Genomic DNA, 24,314 nt, shown 5'->3' on the forward strand with positions numbered 1-24,314 from the left:
TTATTTAGATTTTTAGATTTTTTAGTTTTTTTATTAGTTTTTAGTTTTTTTTTCTTTTTAGTTTTTTTGTAGTTTTTACCTTCTTTTTAGTTTTGTTAATTTTTTTTTTTTTACTTATGTCCTGGTCGTCATTTATACTCCCTGTGTCCCGGTGCTTTGTTGATTGCTAATCGAACATTCCTTTTGTCCTGGTCGCTTTCTCTTTGAGTGTCGTCATTTATTAGTTTTTTCCTTTTTTTCTTTTTAGTTTTTTATTGGTTTTTACCTTTATTTTAGCTTATTTTTCAGTTTTTTCCTTTTTTTTAGTTTTTTTTTATTTTTTATTTTTTTTAGTTTTTTACCTTTTTTTAGTTTTTTAGTTTTTTTAGTTTTTTAGCTTTTTTACTTTTTTTATTAGTTTTTAGTTTTTTTTGTAGTTTTTGCCTTTTTTTAGTTTTTTCAGTTTTTTTTTTAGTTTTTTTTGTAGTTTTTGCCTTTTTTTAGTTTTTTTAGTTTTTTAGCTTTTTTATTTTTTTTATTAGTTTTTAGTTTTTTTTTGTAGTTTTTGCCTTTTTTTAGTTTTTTCAGTTTTGACGTCACCTGATCCAGTTTTTTCAGGTGACGTCACCTGATCCATCCACACATCCACAGACAGACAACTTATTTTTATATATATAGATATATATATATTTATACAATACTTATATAAGATTTGGGGGTGATTTGTACAAGCAAATAATGGGAATTCCTATGGGGGGGAATGCCAGCCCATTTATAGCTGACTTGTTTTTAAGTCAACTAGAATATAAATATATGATGGATAAGAATAATCCAATTAATTTAAAACATGCTTTGTCAAATAATAAAAGATATTTAGATGATATTTTGGTCTTAAATTGTAAGGATTTCATTGATATTTCTAAAAATATATATCCATCAGAGCTTATTCTTGAGCCTAGTCATGGCGCTGGTCATGAAGATCATTTCTTAGATTTAAATATTAATATTTGTGATAATAATAAATTAAGTTTTAAAATGTATAATAAAACGGATGATTTTGATTTTGAAGTGATTAGTTTCCCATTCCCTGAAAGTAATATACACTCAAATATCACATATTCAGCGTTTTTCTCACAGTTACTTCGTTATGCAAGGATTTGTAGTAATTATATTGATTTTAAAAATAGATGTAAAATCTTAAGCCAAAAATTGATATCAAGAGGTTTTTCTGCAAATAAATTAACTTGGCAATTTAAAAAATTTAGTTTTCATTATAACGAACTTTTAAATAAATATCAAAAGAATTATCTAGAAATACTTAAAGAAATTTTTAACTAATTTCGGAGGTTCGAGAAATGTTGTCACAGCGCCATTTATTTTGAATTGTGTTTCTAATTGAGCGGATTTTTTAAAAAAATTAGCCACATGGTAAAGAGGAATTCTATAATTGTTTAGTTCATTCAGGTTTTTTGCAATGTGTTAATATTTGTGATTTGGTAAAATTTATAATATTTAGTTTACCTATTGTTGCTAAAGGGAGGGATATATTAACAGGATAAGCTTGTTTTGGTTTTACTTGGTTGTTTTACATTTGCTGTTTTTTTTTCATAGGCATGTATTTTGGGGGTGATACCTGACGCGGGGATGCCATGGGTATTCTGTGGTAGCCACAACACTGTGCTGGGTAGAGAATTTAGAGTGGCGAAACCCTATATAGGCCAGTGTATTCTCCTGATGAGCCCTTATGTTGGGTGTTGCCTCTGAATTATTTGTCTATATTATTTTTTCTATTGTTCGGTAAATGACGACTTATACTTATTGACGACATGACTGCCTGTCCATGGATTATTCTTTATGGTTGATTGTGTGTGGCTATGCTGTTTGACCTATGTGATTGTATGGATGAGTAGGGTTAAGGCCTCATTCAAGTGCTGGTCTATATTAATCACTAATTTAGGAAAACAGTCTTCCTTTTCTCCTTCTGTCTCTTTTTTTTTTTTTTTTGTGTTTGTGCTGTAGCATTGGTGATTTCTCTTTTCATGATATATATATATATATATATATATATATATATATATATATATATATATATATATATATATATATACTAGCTTTTAGGGTGGCGCTTCCCGCCACCCCAACACCTAGTTAGTGGGGGCGCTTCGCGCCCCCCCCCAAAGCCCCCCCGCGCGCGTAAGTCGTTACGCGCCATTGTAGTTGTGTCCCTGTGTCCCACCTGTGAATATATATATATATATATATATATATATATATATATATATATATATATATATATATATATATATATATATATATATATATATATATATATATATATATATATATATATATATATATATATATATATATATATATATATATATATATATATATATATATATATATATATATATATTATATATATATATTATATATATATATATATATATATATATATATATATATATATATATATATATATATATATATATATATATATATACTAGCTGTTGGGGTGGCGCTTCGCGCCACCCCAACACCTGGTTGGTGGGGGCGCTTCGCGCCCCCCCAAGCCCCCTCGCGCGCGTAAGTCGTTACGCGCCATATTAGTTACGCGCCATTGTAGTTGTGTCCCTATGTCCCACCTGTGAATATAGATATATATATATATATATATATATATATATATATATATATATATATATATATATATATATATATATATATATATATATATATATATATATATATATATATATATATATATATATATATATATATATATATATATATATATATATATATATATATATATATATATATATATATATATATATATATATATATATATATATATATATATATATATATATATATATATATATATATATATATATATATATATATATATATATATATATATATATATATATATATATATATATATATGTTTTTAACTACGTAAAACTTGCGAATATACAACATTCTTTGCTGTCCCATTGTCTGTGCATATAAATAGATTGTCAGGTTTACCGACTCTTGAACATGCAACATATAATGGTCCATGGGAAAACAATCCGTATTCAGACCTATACCTCATGATTCTAATGATTGCCCTTGAGCTTTGTTGATGGTGATTGCTAATCGACCATTCCCTGAGTCGCCATCGTCATTTATATATCCCCCTGTGCACCCCGGCGTCCCCTTTGTAGTTATGTCCCTGTGTCCCGGTCGTCATTTATATTCCCTGTGTCCCGGTCGTCATTTGTGTCCAGGTGTTCCAGTCTGTGATTTCTCTTTGAGTGTCCCGGGCGTCATTTATATTCCTTGTGTCCCGGTGTCCCGGTCGTCATTTATATCCCCCTGTGCCCCCCGGCGTCCCCATTGTAGTAGTGTCCCTGTGTCCCGGTCGTCATTTATATTCCCTGTGTCCCGGTCGTCATTTGTATCCCGGTGTCCCGGTCTGTATATACATTCGTTTTTTAGTTTTGTTTTTCTCCTTTATTTTTTTCCTTTTTTCTTTTTTTTCTTTTTTAGTTTATTTAGATTTTTAGATTTTTTAGTTTTTTTATTAGTTTTTAGTTTTTTTGTAGTTTTTAACATTTTTTTAGTTTTTTTAGTTTTTTTTTTTTACTTATGTCCTGGTCGTCATTTATACTCCCTGTGTCCCGGTCGTCATTTGTGTCTCGGTGCTTTGTTGATTGCTAATTTATATTATATTTATATTTATATTTTTTATATCTATTAATATTTTTTTAGTTTTCTTTTTCTCTTATTTTTCAGTTTTTTCCTTTTTTTTAGTTTTTTCTTTTTTAGTTTTTAGTTTTTTTTTTGTTTTTTACCTTTTTTTAGTTTTTTTAGTTTTTTTAGTTTTTTAGCTTTTTTAGTTTTTTTATTAGCTTTTAGTTTTTTTTTAGTTTTTGCCTTTTTTTAGTTTTTTCAGTTTTTTTTAGTTTTTAGTTTTTTACCTTTTTTTAGTTTTTTTTAGTTTTTTAGCTTTTTTAGTTTTTTTTCTTTTTAGTTTTTTTGTAGTTTTTACCTTTTTTAGTTTTTTTTCTTCTTTTGTATTAGTGTGAAATAATTCAGACGTCATATGCGGACAAACACGACGTCACTCGACAGACAGACAGACAGACATAACCCACAAACAACTTATTTTTATATATATTTATTCATATTTTTTTAGTTTTCTTTTTCTCTTTTATTTTTCAGTTTTTTCCTTTTTTTTAGTTTTTTTCTTTTTTAGTTTTTAGTTTTTTTTTAGTTTTTTACCTTTTTTTAGTTTTTTTTAGTTTTTTTAGTTTTTTAGCTTTTTTAGTTTTTTTATTAGTTTTTATTTTTTTTGTAGTTTTTGCCTTTTTTTATTTTTTTCAGTTTTTTTTTAGTTATTAGATTTTTACCTTTTTTTAGTTTTTTTAGTTTTTTAGCTTTTTTAGTTTTTTTTTCTTTTTAGTTTTTTTTGTAGTTTTTACCTTTTTTAGTTTTTTTCTTCTTTTGTATTAGTGTGAAATAATTCAGACGTCATATGCGAACAAACATGACGTCACCTGATCCATCCACAGATCCACACACAGACAACTTATTTTTATATATATAGATATATATATATACTAGCTGTTGGGGTGGCGCTTCGCGCCACCCCAACACCTAGTTGGTGGGGGCGCTTCGCGCCCCCCCCAAGCCCCCCCGCGCGCGTAAGTCGTTACGCGCCATAATAGTTACGCGCCATTGTAGTTGTGTCCCTATGTCCCACCTGTGAATATAGATAGATATATATATATGGTTTTAACTACGTAAAACTTGCGAATATACAACATTCTTTGCTGTCCCATTGTCTTTGCATATAAATAGATTGTCAGGTTTACCGACTCTTGAACATGCAACATATAATGGTCCATGATTCTAATGATTGCCCTTGAGCTTTGTTGATGGTGATTGCTAATCGACCATTCCCTGTCCCGGTGTCCCGGTCGTCATTTACATCCCCCTGTTTCCCCCGGTGTCCCCGTTGTAGTTGTGTCCCTGTGTCCCGGTCGTCATTTATATTCCCTGTGTCCCGGGTCCCGGTCGTCATTTGTATCCCGGTGTCCCGGTCTGTATATACATTCGTTTTTTAGTTTTGTTTTTCTCCTTTATTTTTTCCTTTTTTTTTCTTTTTTAGCTTATTTAGATTTTTAGATTTTTTAGTTTTTTTATTAGTTTTTAGTTTTTTTTTCTTTTTAGTTTTTTTGTCCCGGTCGTCATTTATATCCCCCTGTTTCCCCCGGTGTCCCCGTTGTAGTTGTGTCCCTGTGTCCCGGTCGTCATTTATATTCCCTGTGTCCCGGTCGTCATTTGTATCCCGGTGTACCGGTCTGTATATACATTCGTTTTTTAGTTTTGTTTTTCTCCTTTATTTTTTTCCTTTTTTTTTCTTTTTTAGTTTATTTAGATTTTTAGATTTTTTAGTTTTGTCCTGGTCGTCATTTATACTCCCTGTGTCCCGGTGCTTTGTTGATTGCTAATCGAACATTCCTTTTGTCCTGGTCGCTTTCTCTTTGAGTGTCGTCATTTATTTTTTTCTTTTTTAGTTCTTTTAGTTTTTACCTTTTTTAGTTTTTTTTTAGTTTTTAGTTTTTTTAGTTTTTTACCTTTTTTTAGTTTTTTTAGTTTTTTTAGTTTTTTTAGTTTTTTAGCTTTTTTATTTTTTTATTAGTTTTTAGTTTTTTTGTAGTTTTTGCCTTTTTTTTAGTTTTTTTAGTTTTTTAGCTTTTTATTAGTTTTTAGTTTTTTTTGTAGTTTTTGCCTTTTTTTAGTTTTTTTAGTTTTTTAGCTTTTTTATTTTTTTTATTAGTTTTTAGTTTTTTTTGTAGTTTTTGCCTTTTTTTTCTCTTTGAGTGTCGTCATTTATTAGTTTTTTCCTTTTTTTTTTTAGTTTTTTATTGGTTTTTACCTTTATTTTAGCTTATTTTTCAGTTTTTTCCTTTTTTTTAGTTTTTTTTTATTTTTTATTTTTTTTAGTTTTTTACCTTTTTTTAGTTTTTTTAGTTTTTTTAGTTTTTTAGCTTTTTTACTTTTTTTATTAGTTTTTAGTTTTTTTTGTAGTTTTTGCCTTTTTAGTTTTTTATTGGTTTTTACCTTTATAGTTTTTTTAGTTTTTTAGCTTTTTTATTTTTTTTATTAGTTTTTAGTTTTTTTTGTAGTTTTTGCCTTTTTTTAGTTTTTTCAGTTTTGACGTCACCTGATCCAGTTTTTTCAGGTGACGTCACCTGACACATCCATCCACACATCCATCCATCCATCCATCCACAGACAACTTATTTTTATATATATAGATATATATATATATATATATATATATATATATATATATATATATATATATATATATATATATATATATATATGTTTTTAACTACGTAAAACTTGCGAATATACAACAATCTTCGATGTCCCATTGTCTGTGCATATAAATAGATTGTCAGGTTTACCGACTCTTGAACATGCAACATATAATTGTCCATGGGAAAAACAATCCGTATTGAGATCTATACCTCATGATTGTAATGATTGCCCTGGAGCTTTGTTGATGGTGATTGCTAATCGAGCATTCCCTGTGTCACCGTCGTCATTTATATATCCCCCTGTGCCCCCCGGCGTCCCCGTTGTAGTTGTGTCCCTGTGTCCCGGTCGTCATTTATATTCCCTGTGTCCCGGTCGTCATTTGTGTCCCGGTGTCCCGGTCTGTATATATATTGGTTTTTAATTGGTATATGATGAAATAAATTTTTGTTTTTTCCAGTTTTTTTCTTTTTAGTTTTTTTTTGTTTTTACCTTTTTTTTTAGTTTTTTTAGTGTTTTTCTTTTTCTTTTTAGTTTTTTTGTAGTTTTTTTATTTTTATTTTTTTTTAGTTTTGTTTTTCTCCTTTATTTTTCAGTTTTTTTCCTTTTTTTATTTTTTTTTCTTTTTTAGTTTTTTTAGTTTTTTAGCTTTTTTAGTTTTTTTATTAGTTTTGTTTTTTTCTTTTTAGTTTTTTTTGTAGTATTTACCTTTTTTTAGTTTTTTTAGTTTTTTTTGGCTTGAATACATTCGTTTTTGAATTGGTATATGATGAAATAATTCAGACGTCATATGCGGAGAGACAGACAGACAGACATAACACACAAACAACTTATTTATATATATATATATATGTATATATATATATATATATATTTATATATATATTTTTATATATATATATATATATATATATATATATCCAGTTAAACAATCAGATCTCATTTTCACTGTCTTTTGTACTTTAAGTCCATAATCAGTTAGACATGTCAAACTATTCTGACAAGACTGGCAATTCAAATTCGAGTAGATTAGTAGTCTAATTAGGGAGTCGTAACATAATGAGTCAAAAGTAGTCAAATTAGTCTGATAGTAAGACTACATCTTAGGTCATCCTTCAAACTCAGGATCTTACCAAATAAATATACTATTCTACTCGTTTTTTTAAAAGCTTCCTACCTCTGTAAAATATCTGCGTAGACTATTAACACATTGTGAAACCACTAAAATTGGGGTCTCTGTTGAAAAAATCTGCTTCTTCATAATGGCACACAAATCAAGAAGACTATCTCTCGCCCAAACAATAATATCTGAAATATAAATATGAATTATGCTAACATTGCAGGTCATGCTAAAATTTACCCAAATCGTGGCCGACATTCTTTTTCTGTCAAGATTACGTGCATTTTTTTAATACTACTGATATAGGGGACATTACAGTATTGCATTTCTTTTACTGGGAATACCTTTTATATCTGTCTCGCCGGTATAGGAACCTTAAGATTATTCAAAATTTAGTGCTACTAATATACAGACGTCATATAATGAGTTGAATTTCATATAAAATCAAGAGACTTGCCTACAGCTGGGTTCTTTTCATCCTAGATGGGACGATTCCTTTGACTTAGGCTGGTTTTTTTATAACAATAATAATATATTGTAATAAAAAGGCTTCGCCTCTAAAAACTTTACTTTCATCACAAAACTTGTCAATACTACTCTTGAAAGAGTTGGTGGAGTCAGCCATAACCACTTCTTGGTGGAGGTTGTTCTATTTATTGACTACTCGGTTTGAAAAAGCCGAGCTTCCACCTTCGTTATTAAAAGTGTTTTGTTTTAGCTTATTTCCTCTAGTCCAATGTTATTGTAGCACTGGTGACATAGCTTGAAAGTTTCGATAAGATCACCTCGGAGGAGTGTATAGGAGATGGAGGGAAGTGACGACTTTTCCAGTCGTTCAAAAAAGCAGAGGCCTCTTAATTTTGGTACAGGTTTTGTAGCTCTTCGCTGAATCTTCTCAAGTGTATCAATGTATTTTTGGAGGTAAGGTCTTATTGTCGTATGACCATTATTCAATGACAGGCTGAACAAGAGACTTGAATAGAGTTGAAAAAAGGTGAGGATCGTTTAGGTTGAAGTTTCTACGAACAAGTCCGACTACTTTCGAAGCTTTGCTCACGATGGGTCCGTAATGGTTGGTGAATTTTAACTCACTGTCTATTATTACTCCTAGGTCCCGTTCAAAAGATGATTTTAGTATTATACTTGTGTTAAAGCTACAGGTGACTTGAAAATTTGTGGTCCAAGGCACAGGTGGGAGCTTTTGTTTGTGTTGACTTCCATTTCCCACGTCCTATCCAATCGGCTATCTTGTTCAAGTCGGTCTGCAGTTCTTGAATATCATTTCACTCCCAAGTCACTCCCCTTGTGAAATTTCAAGAATAATGTCAACCAAACAATCTCAGTTGCATATTTAAAGTCAACTTTACAGTCAGGCAAAATGACTAATTATTCCAAAGCAATATGATGGATGATAATTGTTCTTCGAAGTACCAAGGACGGTGAAAATGAAATTGGGTTATTTGAATCGGTTAAGTGGAGACCTATAAAACGGTAAACATTCTGAAAATTAGAAAAAATACGGAATTCAGTTTTGGGTAGTAGTGGGTGTCAAATCAAAAAAATAAACGTCTGTAAAAATCAGCAAAAAAAGGCTAAAAAAAACATGGCACCAAATAGACAAGAGGGTGAAGTTTTCCTTTGAAAGTGTAGTTGCCATTAGGAATAAACAAACTATAATACTTGTGTTTTTACGAATGAAAGGTGTTGTCAAATTCAACAGATTATTTTTGTTCATTTTTTTTACGGTTCAATGTGGAGACACTTGGCAACATGACAATCTGGTATCAAATTGACTGTCTATTGTCACAGAGTATGAGCTTACCAATGACGCCTGAAATAAGGACTTTAAATCGGTTAGATGTTCAGCTAAAAGGCTTATGTCCTGGAAACGGATTAAGAGCTTGGAAAAATAAATATTTAGCGTTTTTATAAGTAACTGATTTTATATTCTTTATATGTTTTTATAAGTTTTACTATTTCGTTGTTTTTTTTTTGTTTTTTTTCGTTATCTCATTAATATGACTTAAAAAAACAATTTTAAACGGATTTTATAATATCGTGTCGTCGTGTTTGTTGTGTCACGTGTTGTATTTCATCTTCTTGTTACTCTTATTCAAACTTCTGAGGAAAATCCTCTTAAGCTAGGCTCTAAATACTCAATGTTCTTATAAATTTTATATAGACTGTTCAAAATTCCATACTAGCCGAGTGGTTGGCGTACTGGATATGCAACCCTGTGCTCGTAAGGCCATGGTTTCAACTCTTGGTATCGATGATTGTTTGTTTTAGAACGAGGGTAAGCGGTGTGACTCTGCAAGTTAAGCCAGAATTGGCCCAGCTCAAAATGGGTACCTGGAGGGTTCTGGGGAAAACGTCTGAATGCAAATCCAGCCAAATACAGAGAATCAGGAGATCAGAACCTGCACTACGTAGATCATTGCTGCACGTGAAAGTTTCTTTTTTTGTTCAAAAGTCTCGGTAAAAAAAAAATAATCATTTTAACATTGTTTTTAAGTATTATCTAATCAGTACTGTGTAAAAAAAATAACTTTTGTGTAAAAAATAACTTGCACAATACTAAACAAATATTACCCCTTACAACTGATTCTTCCATGAAAATACTAGCTCTTTATTCACGAATTAAAAGCAAATTCCTTAATACTTAGAGAGCAGATCAATAATGCTCAGGCTAACTAAAGGGCGCAACATTCTTTTGTTAGACAATCTTAAAAACATAACTATCAAGGAATTTGATCTTTGTAATTATAAGAACAATGCAGGTATGCAAGATGGAGATGGTGCTTCCATCCCCTTCCCCCTGAAATGTCTAGGTTTTTCCCGCACAATTTTTATATTTTCCATGTAATCAGTAAATACTTACAAGATACATTTAAGCCATTTCCAGCCACTTGAAGGAATAACCTGGTAGAATGCTTAACATGGTTGCCATACACATTTGCAATTTTCATGACATAGTTATGGACATCAGCATCTAAGCGAACGTCACGAACTTGCTCCTTTAAGATTGCATTGCAATAGTTTATGTACCACCTATTTGCCTGAAATATATACCTGGATGGTTTACACTTAAAAGAAAATTTTTTACTTATAAACTTAATAACTCCCAGTTTAAGCTCCTTTTTTAAGGTTTAATTTTCGCAAAAGCAAGTAGGATTTACGCTCCAAATCCTACTATTTGGTAGGTCATATTTCTGCAGTCCTGTGGCTTCAGTGTTTCAACGTGTCCCGACGATTTATCAGTCAATAAGTGAGATCCAGATCTATCCACTTGTTGACTCATGTATCCAGGATTGGTTTTGCATTTTGTAAAATTGAAAAACATGTAAAAAATGAGAAAGAACAATTTTACATTTTTAAGTGAGTTTAGATCCTTCTCTACGAAAAGTCTAAGAGATATCATTGTTCCTGGCTCGATGAATAGAAGACACTACTTCTACTACTAGAAACTCACTGCAGTACCAAGACGCCTGAGACCAATAAAAATGTCCACGCTCCTCGTCCGCCCTAATCTATTGAAAGTCTCATTCTTTACCTCCTCCAATGAAATTTTTTAATCCTTCCTCATGACCTCTTCCCAACCCCTTCGAAGAAGACTTTCTTTTCGTTTGACCCCAAATGGCGGGCCAAAAAGGACAATCTTTGGCAATCTGTCATCCTTCATCCGTAGAACGTGGCCCTGCCACGTTTTAGCCAATTTTACCCACGTTCTATCAAATTAAAAGCTTTCTTCCATTATAGACCTGAAAATTGGGATCTAATCACAATTTTGTAACGTTTATTGTTTCATATATTGTTATTAACGTTATTATTGTTAATAACGATTATTGTCTGAAACGTAAAGTTTATAGTCAAACGAGTACTTAAGACTTTCCTTAGACAATTCCTCAGGAACACATTTAACAAATCTCCCTTGGCCTTTCAAAGTGCCCACACGTTTAAAAAACATATTTGATCGCTGTCAAGTACAGATGATGTGGTTAGGTTACTGCCAAAGTGAACCCTCGTTTAACTCAGTCTACTTAAGTTAACCCATAGAGAACTCAAAACTTAACCCATTTAACACACAGGAGTTGAACTAAATGCGGTTTGAGTTGCACGAGGGTTGGGTTGCATGGTGGATGGGTTGAATGGGGTTCAGCAAAATGATGGTTGAATTGCGACAAGGTTGTGTTGAGTTAGGGTTGAATTGCATGGGGTTGAGATAAACAAGGATTGGGTTAAACGGGGTCGAGTTAAATGGAGTCGAGCTGAATGTGGGTTGAGCTGAAGGGGGTAAGTTACACGCATACCATATGGTGAATAGATTGACCTGAAACTAATGTATCTTATCATTTTGACGCAAATCATAGATGCAGACTTGTCACAAAACCACAAGTCTCACAGGGGAACATAAACCTTAATTGCACTAATTTCTTGCTTCCACTTTTTAAATCTAGATTTTCAGGTTTTTCTTTACTTTAACGATTGTTCTCTTGCTTTCCTAATTAAAATAATGAATTTCCAGCCTGAAAACGCTTCTGAACTAATGGGTATCTTTATTGATTAGCATAAACCCATTAGTTTCTCTTCAAAAGATTAGAAAGACAGTGATAGTGTCGGTTAATCGACAGTTTCAATTAGTAAAACAAAATAAACATCTGTAAATCAGCTCATCTAGTCAACGTTATTTCGTCAATAGCCAAAGTTATTTTGTCTACGCTGTGCTTAAAAGTCCAAACTGACATTTTTATACTTCAGAGATAATTGCCTCATGCCATTTTCTCAGCTCTTCCCAAAGAGAAGACAAAGTAGATCATAAGGATTAAAGTGTAAGTGAATATACTTTAGCTAACTCGAAGGGACAGGAGATTCATATAAGGAATTCTTCAGTTTTGGATCATCCATTCACAGAGCCAGAATTGTGATTATTTTTTTTTTCATAGCGACTTTTTTTCATAGCGCAATTACTTTTGAATTTTTTTTTTTTTTTTTTCATAGCGAGTTTTCCTTAGAGAATGAACTTGCCATAAAACACGACAATTTCACTATTTTTACATGTTTCTTAAACCTTTTCACTACATCTTTCAATCTAAGAAAAAGCAAACCAAATTTCAAAAACGTAATTCAACAAAGAAAGAAAAATGATTCTCATCTATCGATTGGTAGGGAAAATTATTGAAAATCGAAAACTTTGTGAGTGCAGATAAGTAGAATACTAAAAATAAAAGAACCAAAACTAAGCACCGAAAAGACATTTAGCAAAGTTGCGATATGCAAGATTATACCAATCAGCAGATTATACCAGTGATTCAAATAATTTTCAAAATGATGTTGGATAACATGAATCATATTCACTAACATTTGATTTAATAAATATCTTATCCATTGTCAAATTCAGACACGTTGCTAAAATGGTTTCCCGACTGGTAAAAGCGGATACTTATTTTTAAAACATCACGAACGGCTATAGAGGGAGGGCAGACAGGGATGGGTTAAATCGCCCACAGATTTTCTCTGTCACCCCCTAAATTATAAATAATATTTTTTTTTGGTATTAGCATTGAAATAATTTATTTAGTATATTTATTAAATATACCTTTTTGTGGTATTTTCATCAAAAAATCTAAATAAGAACAACACAGAATTACCCCCTTTTGTCAAATTTTGAGACAAATACATTTTGCCCCTACCCCTCTCATACATTTTCGTGAGTTGGTCCCCCTGAAATACATTAACGTTTGCATATTATTTCACGTTCAGACGAATTGGAACAAGATTTGCCAGCCAGTAAAAAGATTACGATTCTGTTCTCATTGAGTTAACATAGAAAGTGGATTATATTTATGACAGAAACTAAGGATTAAGAGTTGACTCAATAAAGGCTACATTTCAACGCTTGACTAAGCCGCTGATTTGCTAATTGCATCTGTGTTACATGTTTATGGATATTTGCCAAGTGAAATACCAATTAATATAATCAGAGATGATGTGCTGATTCATTTCAAGGCGCTGGTTGGTTATTGTTCATTTTGAATCAGTTTGAAAGCGAGCCCCTCGGTATTTTCATTTCTTAGAAGAAAGGGGCCCTTGCGTAAGATTTCGTTCGATGTTTTTTTTTTTTAGAGAAGATTTAACACATTTGCAGGAATTTATTGTTAGTATTAAGGAATTTGAAGATGACGGCTATTACGAAGGATTATTTTGATCAGTAGCATCAAGAGCATGTGCAGTTGTTGGCTAGTCTGGAACAAGGAATTAGTGCTCTCCGCCAGGAAAATTACGTTGTGAAATCAGAGTTAATCAGTATAAAAAAGAATAGTGCCTGAATTCTGAGCTTGCCTCTGAAAGTCAGAATCTTCTACTTCACGGGATTCCCGTTGTGTCTAGGCAAAGTGTAGAAACTGCTGCTCGCGAGCTTTTGATTGATATCGTGTTGGCAAATGTTGACGATATTCCTTTTGTGAAGTGCTATCTCTGGAACAGTAATAGACAGACAGGGGCTTCTACTAGCTCTTCTGATAGGAATAAGTTTGAGCTAATTGTAGTCACATTGACAAGTATTACTGATAAAGATAGTATCATAGGGAATTGTAGAAAGCCCAAACGCTCTCGTAAGTCTCAGTTATGATTTACCACGAGACCTAGCGCGTTACCGTAAAGAACTTTTAGCGTACGGATGTAACTTACGCATTTCTGCTACTCCGTTAGTAAAAGTGGCTGAAACCAAACTTATTTCTGAATGGATTAACATTTGGCTTGAAGCTAAGAAAAAATTCGAAATCAAAGGACTGGACGCGTGTAGAGGATACCTGTTTTGATCCATTTAAGATCTCTGTTAGTGCGTCTAACGCAATCATCCCTTCAATTGTGAATGAAAAATGATTTTTTTTTTTTTTTTTTTTTTTTTTTGCTTAATTGCCTTACATTATCTCGTCTGGTTCCTTCCTTTGTTTTTAGTATCCTTTTGGTATGCTTATTGTTATATTTATTATAATATAATTATGCTCCTTCGTGTGTGCGTATTGATCATCAAATGAATCCATCGACGATCCCTCTTCCTTATTTTTGTTTATTTCTTAGTCTTTCTTTATTTCTTTTTCCTTATCTTTCCCTGCTGTTTCTCACTTATCCTTATCTCTATTATACTACTTTTTCACTTTTTTTCCTTATTTTTTCCTCTCCACAATTCCTTATTTTAGATTCAGTTGTTTCGGTTTTTTTTTTTTCAGTTTCGTGTGTGCACAATAAATGAGTTCAGTGTAACTTCTGTATAGATGCCATAGTTCTGCTGTGATGTTGACAGCCTTTGGTCTGGTGGGTTTGGTAGCAGATCAGATCTACCATCCGCCGTAAGTAAATTGACAACTTCTTTTGGTGACCAGGTTGGTATCAACTCTTTGGGGAAACGTTTTGTTGAGTTACAAAAAAATCCTTTAAACATTGAAAGTATAATCAATCATTCAGTTGGAAGTAGAAATAAGAAGAATAATGATCCTAATTCGGCTAATAAAAGTAAGTATGTTTCGCAATTAAATGGTTCTGCCTCCTCTAAACGAGATGGTATTTTCTCTGTGCTCCACCTTAACATTCAGGGACCTTTGCTCGTCGTTTGATGAGCTGAAACTGATCGTTAATGGTGAAACTCCTGATCTTATTGGATTATGTGAAACTAAGGATTCAAACAAATAAGGATTCAAAACTAAGGATTCCTGGATTCAAATAAGGATATGCTTTTAGATATTCCCGGATATAAAATGGAGAGGCTGAACAGGAAACAGATGGCGAGAGGTGGCCTTGCCCTTTATATTGCTGATCGTATTGCATACAATGTCCGGATGTGAGCAGAAACGAGGAAGGCATCTTTGACTCCCTTTTTATTGAGATTAAGTCAGTGTAAGGATTTAGTTGTGGGTTTAGTTTACAGGTCCCCTATCTTCTTTTATGAAAATTCTGGAAGAGGTTTTGGACTCAATCTAAAGCATCCCTGTGAGCTAATACTTATGGGCAGTTTCAACCTCAACCTGCTGGATCAAAATTCTGCTTCAGCTATAAATTGTTTGTCGATGATGCTCCCTTCGGGAACTCTACCTTCAGTTTGTATACCAACCCGAATTACTGAGACGCGTGCGTCTCTTATTGATTATATTTTTTCGTCACTAGATGTCTTAGATAATTCAGTGCTGGTTAGTGATATTTCTGATCATTTTCATCCGAATTTATTTCCCGATATTTCCGATCGCTATTTCCTGATCAAGCGCAGCATATAGCATCACCATCTAATCTCCCATTTTTCCATTTTGGTGATACTGAGCTGAGTATACTTAATTCTCGTATGATAGATAAGTCAAGGGATAGTTTGGTTTCTGTATCGGAGTTTATCCGCTCTTTTGATTTCTTTTATATATTTAATGAAAGAAGGTATCATAGAAGTTTGCCATCAGGGTCTTATATGTTTTTTTGCTATTGTTCTCTTTTTTTGGTTGTTGCTTATATTGTATTTTTCTTTTGTATCCCCCTTGTATTCCTGGTCATGGAGCCTTTCGAGGGGGAATAAGAGCATTGTATTTCCATTTTGTATTTATCGGTGAATAAAATTCTAAACTCGAAACTGTTGAGCATTTTTTTTCTCTTGTCGAGTTCTAGAAGCTGTCCTGTCTAGAAGTTCTAGCTGCCAATGTTACCTCTTATTTTATATTCACGACAAGGTCGATCAGCTTGATTTTAGAGTTTGTCCATGGCCATTATTTTTGTATTCACGATACCCATTATTGAAATATTAATCTTTAAGTTTTATTTCTAATCCCATTCAGGTTTCGCAAGCTTTTCAAGAAAGACGAGTTTATAATTGTTATTCATTAAAGGACAGAAAAGTTGCAATTTTTTATTGTTTTTTTTTAATGAACACACTACACCGTTTTTCTACGGCCGCTATAGATTGAAAGATCGTTTCATCCGAGCGTCCGAACTTTACATTATTGCAACTTTTTATATTACTCTTTTTCTTTTTATTATTCTTACATTATTCTTCTTATCATTCTTTTTCGTCAGCGCCGAGGACGCATTTTTAATTAACGAAACCCTTGCAATTTATATTTTCTTCTCTGAAGTTGGCAAGCTTAAAGTCTCCTTTCTTGATTATATTTTATCCCTTTATTTTCTGACTTTTGTCATGGTTGATCTGTCAACTTTTTTCTAACTTTTATCTACATCGCTATTAGCGTGACTTCCTTATTCAAAAAATCGTGGGACCTGAACCCTGGTCCTCCCTCCAGGCTCCACCCCTCCCCCAAAAAAAAGTTCATTGGCTGATGATTTGACCTAAAAAGATTACCTTGAGTTTCAAATAAAGGGGAAAATGCCCTTAAAAATGCAAGGATATTTATTATAATTATATTATCAAATTTAGCATATCAAAAAACCCTGTTGCAAAGGTTTCTATCTTGTTGAGCCCTTGGCCATAATTATCAGATAAAAGTCCATTCCTTAACTTCATTCCCTCCCTAAAGTTACTATTTCCCCTGGCCTACACTATCATTTAAATATTTTCCCATAGCTCTAAGCTAAGTAAAAATTTAAGCTCGTTTCCTGGTTTTCGATAAGTAGAAAAAGATTCATATGCTAATGGTACGCAGTCGTGGCGCTTAACTCTCAATATGTTGCTATACTTATCATGCCATTACTGCGAAGAACAAAAATATTACCCTTGGTATGAGGATAAGGAAAAGTACAGGTTGAAAGTACATATTAGTTGTTCCGCATTTTTAATCAATTAAGGCTATATGCAGAAGATCCAGTAAAAGAGGGTAGTGATTATATTCTGTAAAACATGCACTATAATTTAGTGACGGTATGGAAGAATATCTAATTTAAATTCTAGGTCATATGGAAAAAAAACGCACAAATATTAGTCCCATCGTGTCCCTTATTGTCATATTTTGGCCAAAGCGGTTATTTTATCTTTAACCCAGTGTAAAACGAATATAATAAAAAATAAAAGTAATTCTACTGAAATTTTTATTTAGTATTTTATAAGCAATTAATTGTATGATTAATGGGTAGTGCTAGATGGTGTTGGTTGGTTGTTTTTTTTCAAACAGAGAATCTGGTTTCACTCTCATTGCGTTCCATACTATTTGGACTAAATGAGAGAATAGGGAAAAGTAATAGGAGAGGAATCTTAGTTCTTAACCAAAGATTTGACATGAATTTCAAACTAGTAGCGCCAATGACAGTGCAGGGCTATCCAGCAAAACTGTCTTAGTCCCAATGTAAAGAGAAAGGAAAAGAGATAAAAAGAAAGCACAAGCAATACTTCCGTTCTTAATTTGACTTTTTAGCTTTATGATTTACTGGGTAATGTCAGATGGAGTTGATAGTCTTTGTTTCCGAGAGAATAAGCTTGTGTTTCCCATACTCTTTGCGCTACACACGCATGTTTCCAGGTATTTCATATTTCTTCTGTATATATACGTTAATTTTGTTAGTCTTCCTCTTTTTTTACTTTATTTTTCTTTTCTCTATTACTTCCTTATTATTTTATTTATTTAACTTCTAATTCTCCTCAGTGTGCTGACATATTATATTTTCTGAACAAATCACTAAACAATAGCGAAAAAACTAATAAGGTAATTCAAGGTGTCTCTGGCCATATCCAGTGCGCAGGCCGTATTTCGAAGTACCTGGTTTTAAAGCTAGAGGAAAACAATTTTTAATCTTGTTTTTCAAGAAAACTTGATCTGAGACTTACCAGTGCTGTTCGCTGAAGTCGAATAAGAAGCTGCATTGCTCTCTTCACTGTTTTGGGTTTCCTCACAGAACAACCAGAAATCGGCTCCATTTCACGACATAACAACAATATCAGGGCTTCCTCGCACTTCTCCAGCTTTTTTCTAGAAAAAAGGAAAAATTCGCTAGAAACGATATTCTAGGACATGCAATATAAAATAATCATCAGTGCTAGATCTAATGGACTTCAAATACCCTCAAGCACGGATACAAGGAGGAGGCGATGGGGCCGATCACCCTCCCCCGAATTTTTTAAGAATAATTCCTAAATTATACTATTGAGTACTATATACGAGAAATAAGGACTGAAAAATCGATCGTTTCCTGAAGTAAAAACAATGAAACATATCAACGCAATAAAATTGTTCAAAGACGGTATGTGTTATAAACGCAACGCTGAAACGTTTCTGTGCCATTAGGGAGAGCACAAGGGAGTGCAGAACCAAGACAAGAAGGTTAGACAGTGACATTGCTGTGGCCAGTATAAGCATGCAAAGGTTGGCATCACTTATCACTGTTCCCCGGAGACAGAGAAACAGATGAGGTGTACGTAATACATATGTCCAAATGGAATAATTTCATTTCCATCATTGAGCTTGACAAAAATCAAGACTCCTTCATCAACAATATAAATGTTTGCCTCAGTTTTGAGTTGTGATGATGATACCGGCTTGCATCTATTATTAGGGTCAAGGCTGTATCCTCATTTATGAAGAATGGCTTTGCATCATACCGTAAAGAGACTTAAAAATCATGTGTCGCCTCATACCAATCGGGAGTCGCAAATTTTGCTCCTAAATTTCTTCTTCCAAGTCTATGTCAATAGTTAAGTGAGTATATTTCACATCTCCCTTGGCATGAGACCTGGTTACACTTACGTTTTTCTCACATGTGGAACCCGTTGCAGGACACCATAAGGCCAACTATCCTTTCGGACATACCTTAACGAGGTCCTTTGAGCAGTAATAATCTTTGGAAAGTGCATTTTCTACTGCTAGGGCTAGGTATACTAGCACCATTTATCACCTTCTTTACCCATTTGTCCTTTTTTCTTGACATCATATTCTGAACTTGATAAGTTCTCCTGTTGTCTCATAGAGAAAAATTTTGGACAAAAATTCAAACTGGCTCAAGAGTTTGTTGTCCACTGCATCAAAACGCACTGTTTATCTTCTGCCATCTTTGCCGCGTCTGCTTTTCACCTTGATTGGGATAAGTTTTGTAACATCAGTAAAGTTTATCTTTTGCCAACTGACTAGGCCTTTTCTTATTCCTTACCATTTTTCTTTGCTTTTGAGTACCTTTGCCAAAACTACCAGTAACAACATTAGAAATAACCCCCGCATCCTCAAACATTGTTGTTTAAAAAATGGGTACGTTCTCAAACATAGTATTTTTTGACAGGATTTTTCTTCTTTTTTTTTGTCCTATTGCTACAGGAGCCTTTCATGTTGGTGTCCAGACGCTTAGATTATCCATCCATCTTATATTGCAAACTTACAACACCGTAACACACCACAGAGCAATCGAAAATATTACAACTCGCCAAATGAGACAGGCAACGGGTGCGTAATCTTCCCTTTGACTGGGGTCACCTCTCATTGGCCAACGGATATCGATGCTTAGTGGCAATCACGTCCTCGACAGTTTCCCGATGCCTTGTTCAAGCGGCAAAGTACGCCAGTTGATCTCCCGTAGCTTTACATTACGTCGATAGCATGAGTGTTTCACTTTTTCCTTTCGGCACTGCTCCCCCTCCCAAATTCTGGATCCGTGCTTGAACATCCTGATGGTAAGTTCCAACGCACTGGTAAAATGGTTTATCGTTCTGTAATAATGGTGCAGCATTCACACTATATTAAGTTCTTATAAAGCTTTTCAAACTCTTTCCCTATTCAACGTTTTGCTCTCTAAATTTCTAATCTCTGCTTTTCAAATTTCAAAATCTATTCTCTAAATTTGAGGATCATGCCCTATAAATTTCACAAAAAGAATCTGTGTCAGAATCTGAATTTCAAAATCCTGTTCTTCAAATACTCAAAATCCTGTTACTAAAGTTTAAATTTCGATTCTTTAAATTTCAAAATTCGTGTTCACTAAATTTAAAAATCTTCTGAAGCTAAAACTCTGCTTTTTCAATTTCAAAATCTGTTCTTTAAATTTCAAATTCCTGTTTTTAGATTTCAAATTCTGTTCTACATTTTTCTAAATTAGTGGTTCTAAAAATCAAATTTCAGTGCCCTGATTTCAAAATTCCTATCTCCAAGTTTAAAATTTCTGTCCTCTAGATTTCAAAATTATGGTAATGACAGTTATATTTACTCCAGGAAAAGCAACTGCTATTTTAGGCTAGGATGCCAATTTCCAGTCAATCTTACCGTTAGTTACACGATGATTTAAGGAATTTTATTAACGCCTTTTTTTGAAGTTTTATATTACTTTAAAAAAAGAATCTTATTCTGCTCAAGGGATCCTTGTGCTTCAAGATCGCTCGTAAAGAATTGGGAAGAAAGTCAAACTTTAGCGTCAAGAGGGGGATATTGAGCAAGGGCAACATTTCTCTATACGAATTAATTTCTGCTCATTTTAAATTTTAATATTCCTCCTTGCTTACAGTTGAAATAAAACTCATTTAATTTCTTTATTTTTATTTAATTTAATTTCGTTTTTTTATTTAATATCTGATCATTTTTCAAATAATACCAAAAAATCCAGCTTCCTCTCCATGGAAAATGCCCTCCCCTCACGAAAAATTCTTCCATAGGAAATTCCTCCCACGTAAAATACCTCCCCCCCCCAGAAAATTCCCCCAGATAATTCCATCCTGGCTGGAAATTCCCAACCCCGGGAAATTTGTTACTGACGGTTCCAGCTGAAAGATTCTCCTTTGCATACTTTCACTGGAAAAAAAAACTTTGATTTCTGATCGTTTTCAAATCATACGGGGAGCCCCCCTCCTTCGTGGAATCTTATTCCCGGACTACCTCCCCCATCTGAAAAGTAGTTCATTTAAAAAATCCTCCATGGGAAATTTCTACCGCAGGTTATCTTCCCCCCACGAAAATCCCCGCAGAAGATTTTCCCCGGACAGTTCCCCCAGAACATCTCCTCACATAAAACTGGTCGGCAAAAAGAAAGTAAGACAAATAAAAAGAATATCGGATAGGATTTTGGCAGATTCCCCCAGTGTAAAATCTCCCCTGGAAAGTTCATCGCGGAGACTTCCCTCCCCAAGAAAAATGTTACCTATGGATAATCACATACCCCTTCCCGAAAATGTCTGTATATTTCACAATAACGAAAACTATAGATAAACAATGGGGAAATTTCATATCTTACAGCCCTTTCCCCAAGGGCTGTGGGGGGGGTCATATTATCTCCAAAGGCATAGTTATTGAACCTTTCAACTATGCTAAAGAAAATCGATATCTCATAATTTTGATCGGACGACTTTGGGGGGAAAAGGAACGTGGGGGGAACCAGTTGCCCAACAACCGTTTTGACTGCTCAAAAAGGGCACTAGACGTTTAATTTCCGTTCTAATGAGCCCTCTCCCGATGTTGTAGGATCACTGGTTCGATGCAATCACTCCTAGGGCAGGGGTGAGCCCAGGGGAGAAAATAGGGATACATCCCCTCAAAATTCGGAAAATTTTATTCTGTAGGGTTGACATTCTTATAAGTCTTGACTAATAGGAAAGGACAATGTACGCCATAAATCTTATTGTGATGAGGATAAGAAAATGGATAATTTATCTATTTTACAAAATAAAATTTAAAATGAAACTGTGTTAGAATTTAACTAAATTCATTATGGGTTTTAAACCAATACAGAGTAATGTATGCATAACAAGTAGGTAATATGTGACGATCTCTGTACGAGAATTTTTGTTTTATGAAAATGGAGTTGGGAACAATGCCAGGCTGTTGCCAAGTAGGCCAGGTGCTGTTATAACCTCGGGCTCCTAAGATCGTTGAACTTAATTTAAATCACGCGTGTGTTTTAGTGTTTATATAGAAGTCTACGCTCCTGTTTGTTAGTTAGTCATCCATCTTTACGAAACAGAAACCAACAATTAGAGGCTTTTTAAAAAAGGAACAGTTTAGTTAGTTCCCCCACATATTGTAGGCAGTATTTATTACATTCTGATAGGTAAATTACATCGGTTGTTTTACAATTAACATTACCACGTAACTTGCATGCAAAATTTTTATTATACAATGTACTCTTAACAGAAGTCCGTGGGATAAACTGATCTTGGCAAAGAAAACAACGACTCTTACACTTACTAACTTTCAAAAATCGTTCCGAGTTCCGAGGCTAATACTTGTGTTTTGTTGCATTAAAAATTATTGAAAATAAATCCAAATCAAAATCCAACAATCAAAGTCCAAAAAACATGCCAAGGTCAATAGGTCAATAAATACATAAACATGAAAAAAAAAGTTATTTCATCATCTTGGTTGGTTGATACAACCCTTAGTTGGAATGGGAAGCACTTAAAATATTGAAGGGAGCGAGGTTATGATGGAGCTTCATCTCTGAGTGGTCAGTTTCAAGGCTGTGCTGCTATAGTCCGTGAAACTTTTCCCCATGAGGTCTATCTTCACTGTGCAAGTCTTTCCTTAAACTTATCCCGATGTCATTAACACAACATACCTGTTACAAGAAATTGTCTGGGAACTTTGAAAGAAGTCATTAACATCTTTAGAATTTCGCCTAAACACTCAGCAAATTTCAAACAAATTATTCAAGAAAGTAATCGTATCACAAGGACAAAAAGAACAAGATTGAACACATTTTGCAAGACTAGATGAATGGAACAGTTAAAAGCAATCTGCCAGATGTCCATCTGCAAGGCTCTGAGGATGTAGTTTTGTTTTGTTGCAGCTATAGTTACTGTCAATAAAGTTTTTAGTCTGTCACACAATTTGTCGATATTTTTGCAATCAGAAACTATACATCTCATATACTCTCTCAAACATGCCAACGATCTTGAGAGTGAAGTTAGAGACATGTGAAAGAGTAGTGAAGGTAGGTTTCATCGACTTTCTACTGAAGAGACTGAACTGTGTCAGGATTATGAAATCAGCATTAGAGTGCCCAGATGGGCTCCAAAACAAACGTACAGGGATAATTATGCAAAAGCGTAAGAGGGACATAATACGTATTACTTTCTGTGTTTATCCCATTTATGGACTATTTCCTAAAAGAGCTGCATCATCAATTCCTTAGTCACAGGAAGTTGCTGGAGTCACTGCAATACCCACTTCCTCAGCACTATATTTCCCTCGACAAAGAAAAACAAAAGAATATATCGGATAATCTAATTAATTTTTGGTATCTTGATGCGGACAGCTATAGGGGAAGCTTGCAAGCTGAGTTTGCTCGTGGATGAGAATGTGGATACAGTCGGGAAACGTGGCACCAATATATTTCAATACTTAAAAGAATTTGATAAGAACATATTCCCCACGTTACATCGATTTTTTATGATTGAAACAGTGCAACGATAATTAAAACAGACAAAAATAATTACCTCACAGCCTATCTAATATATATCAATGAAATTAGTATGTTTCCCTGTGTTTCAAGGATTATAGAAAACTAGCGCTTTACCAAAAACACAAAAGTCGAGCATCAAAAACAGGAACATTGATTTGGGAGTCAAAAGTGAGTATGTAGCCTGACAAAAATAAATTAATCTATAAAGCTTTTCATAGTCTTACACCAGTTAAGACATCAGTAACTTTCAGTGTACAATTAAAATCATCTTAAAAACACAAGCGTAAAATTTAATATTTTGTAATAGCCCCAAAGTAATTGAATAGCATACAGAAATATTGGACTGATTTACCAGGTAACATTTCGGTCTTGCTAGCTATAATACCAATAATGAGTAATAACCAGTCTTAAATTGTAAGAAATATGCTTTAGTATTACTTGAAATAAAGATTAAATAAGACATAATATGAAATCTGGAAATCCGGTTATTTCTCTCCATACAACAGTGAATTTCCAGCTATGTTACAAATTCTAAAGCTAGTCTATAGTCTTGATACTATCAAGATGGCTTTATTTCGAGCTTGTCCATAAACTAATCATGACA

At 33.3% G+C, this 24,314-nt stretch overlaps 1 protein-coding gene across 2 annotated transcripts in view; it reads right to left on the bottom strand.

Annotated features, from left to right (window-relative positions):
• The window catches only part of LOC136026973 (exocyst complex component 8-like), a 90,103-nt gene that overhangs the window by 29,958 nt on the left and 35,831 nt on the right, over nt 1-24,314 (bottom strand). The window contains exons 7-9 of one of the 2 annotated variants that reach the window (XM_065703844.1): nt 18,168-18,309; nt 10,302-10,437; nt 7,478-7,608 (exon numbers count right to left, since the gene is read on the bottom strand). In XM_065703844.1, coding sequence (XP_065559916.1) covers nt 7,478-7,608; nt 10,302-10,437; nt 18,168-18,309 — 409 coding nt within the window. Of the gene's footprint in view, nt 1-7,477; nt 7,609-10,301; nt 10,480-18,167; nt 18,310-24,314 lie in introns of both variants that reach the window. The other variant, XM_065703843.1, reaches the window with a different exon arrangement.

The sequence above is a fragment of the Artemia franciscana genome, chromosome 5 (assembly GCF_032884065.1).
Source record: "Artemia franciscana chromosome 5, ASM3288406v1, whole genome shotgun sequence".
In the NCBI taxonomy this organism is placed as follows: Eukaryota; Metazoa; Arthropoda; class Branchiopoda; order Anostraca; family Artemiidae; genus Artemia; species Artemia franciscana.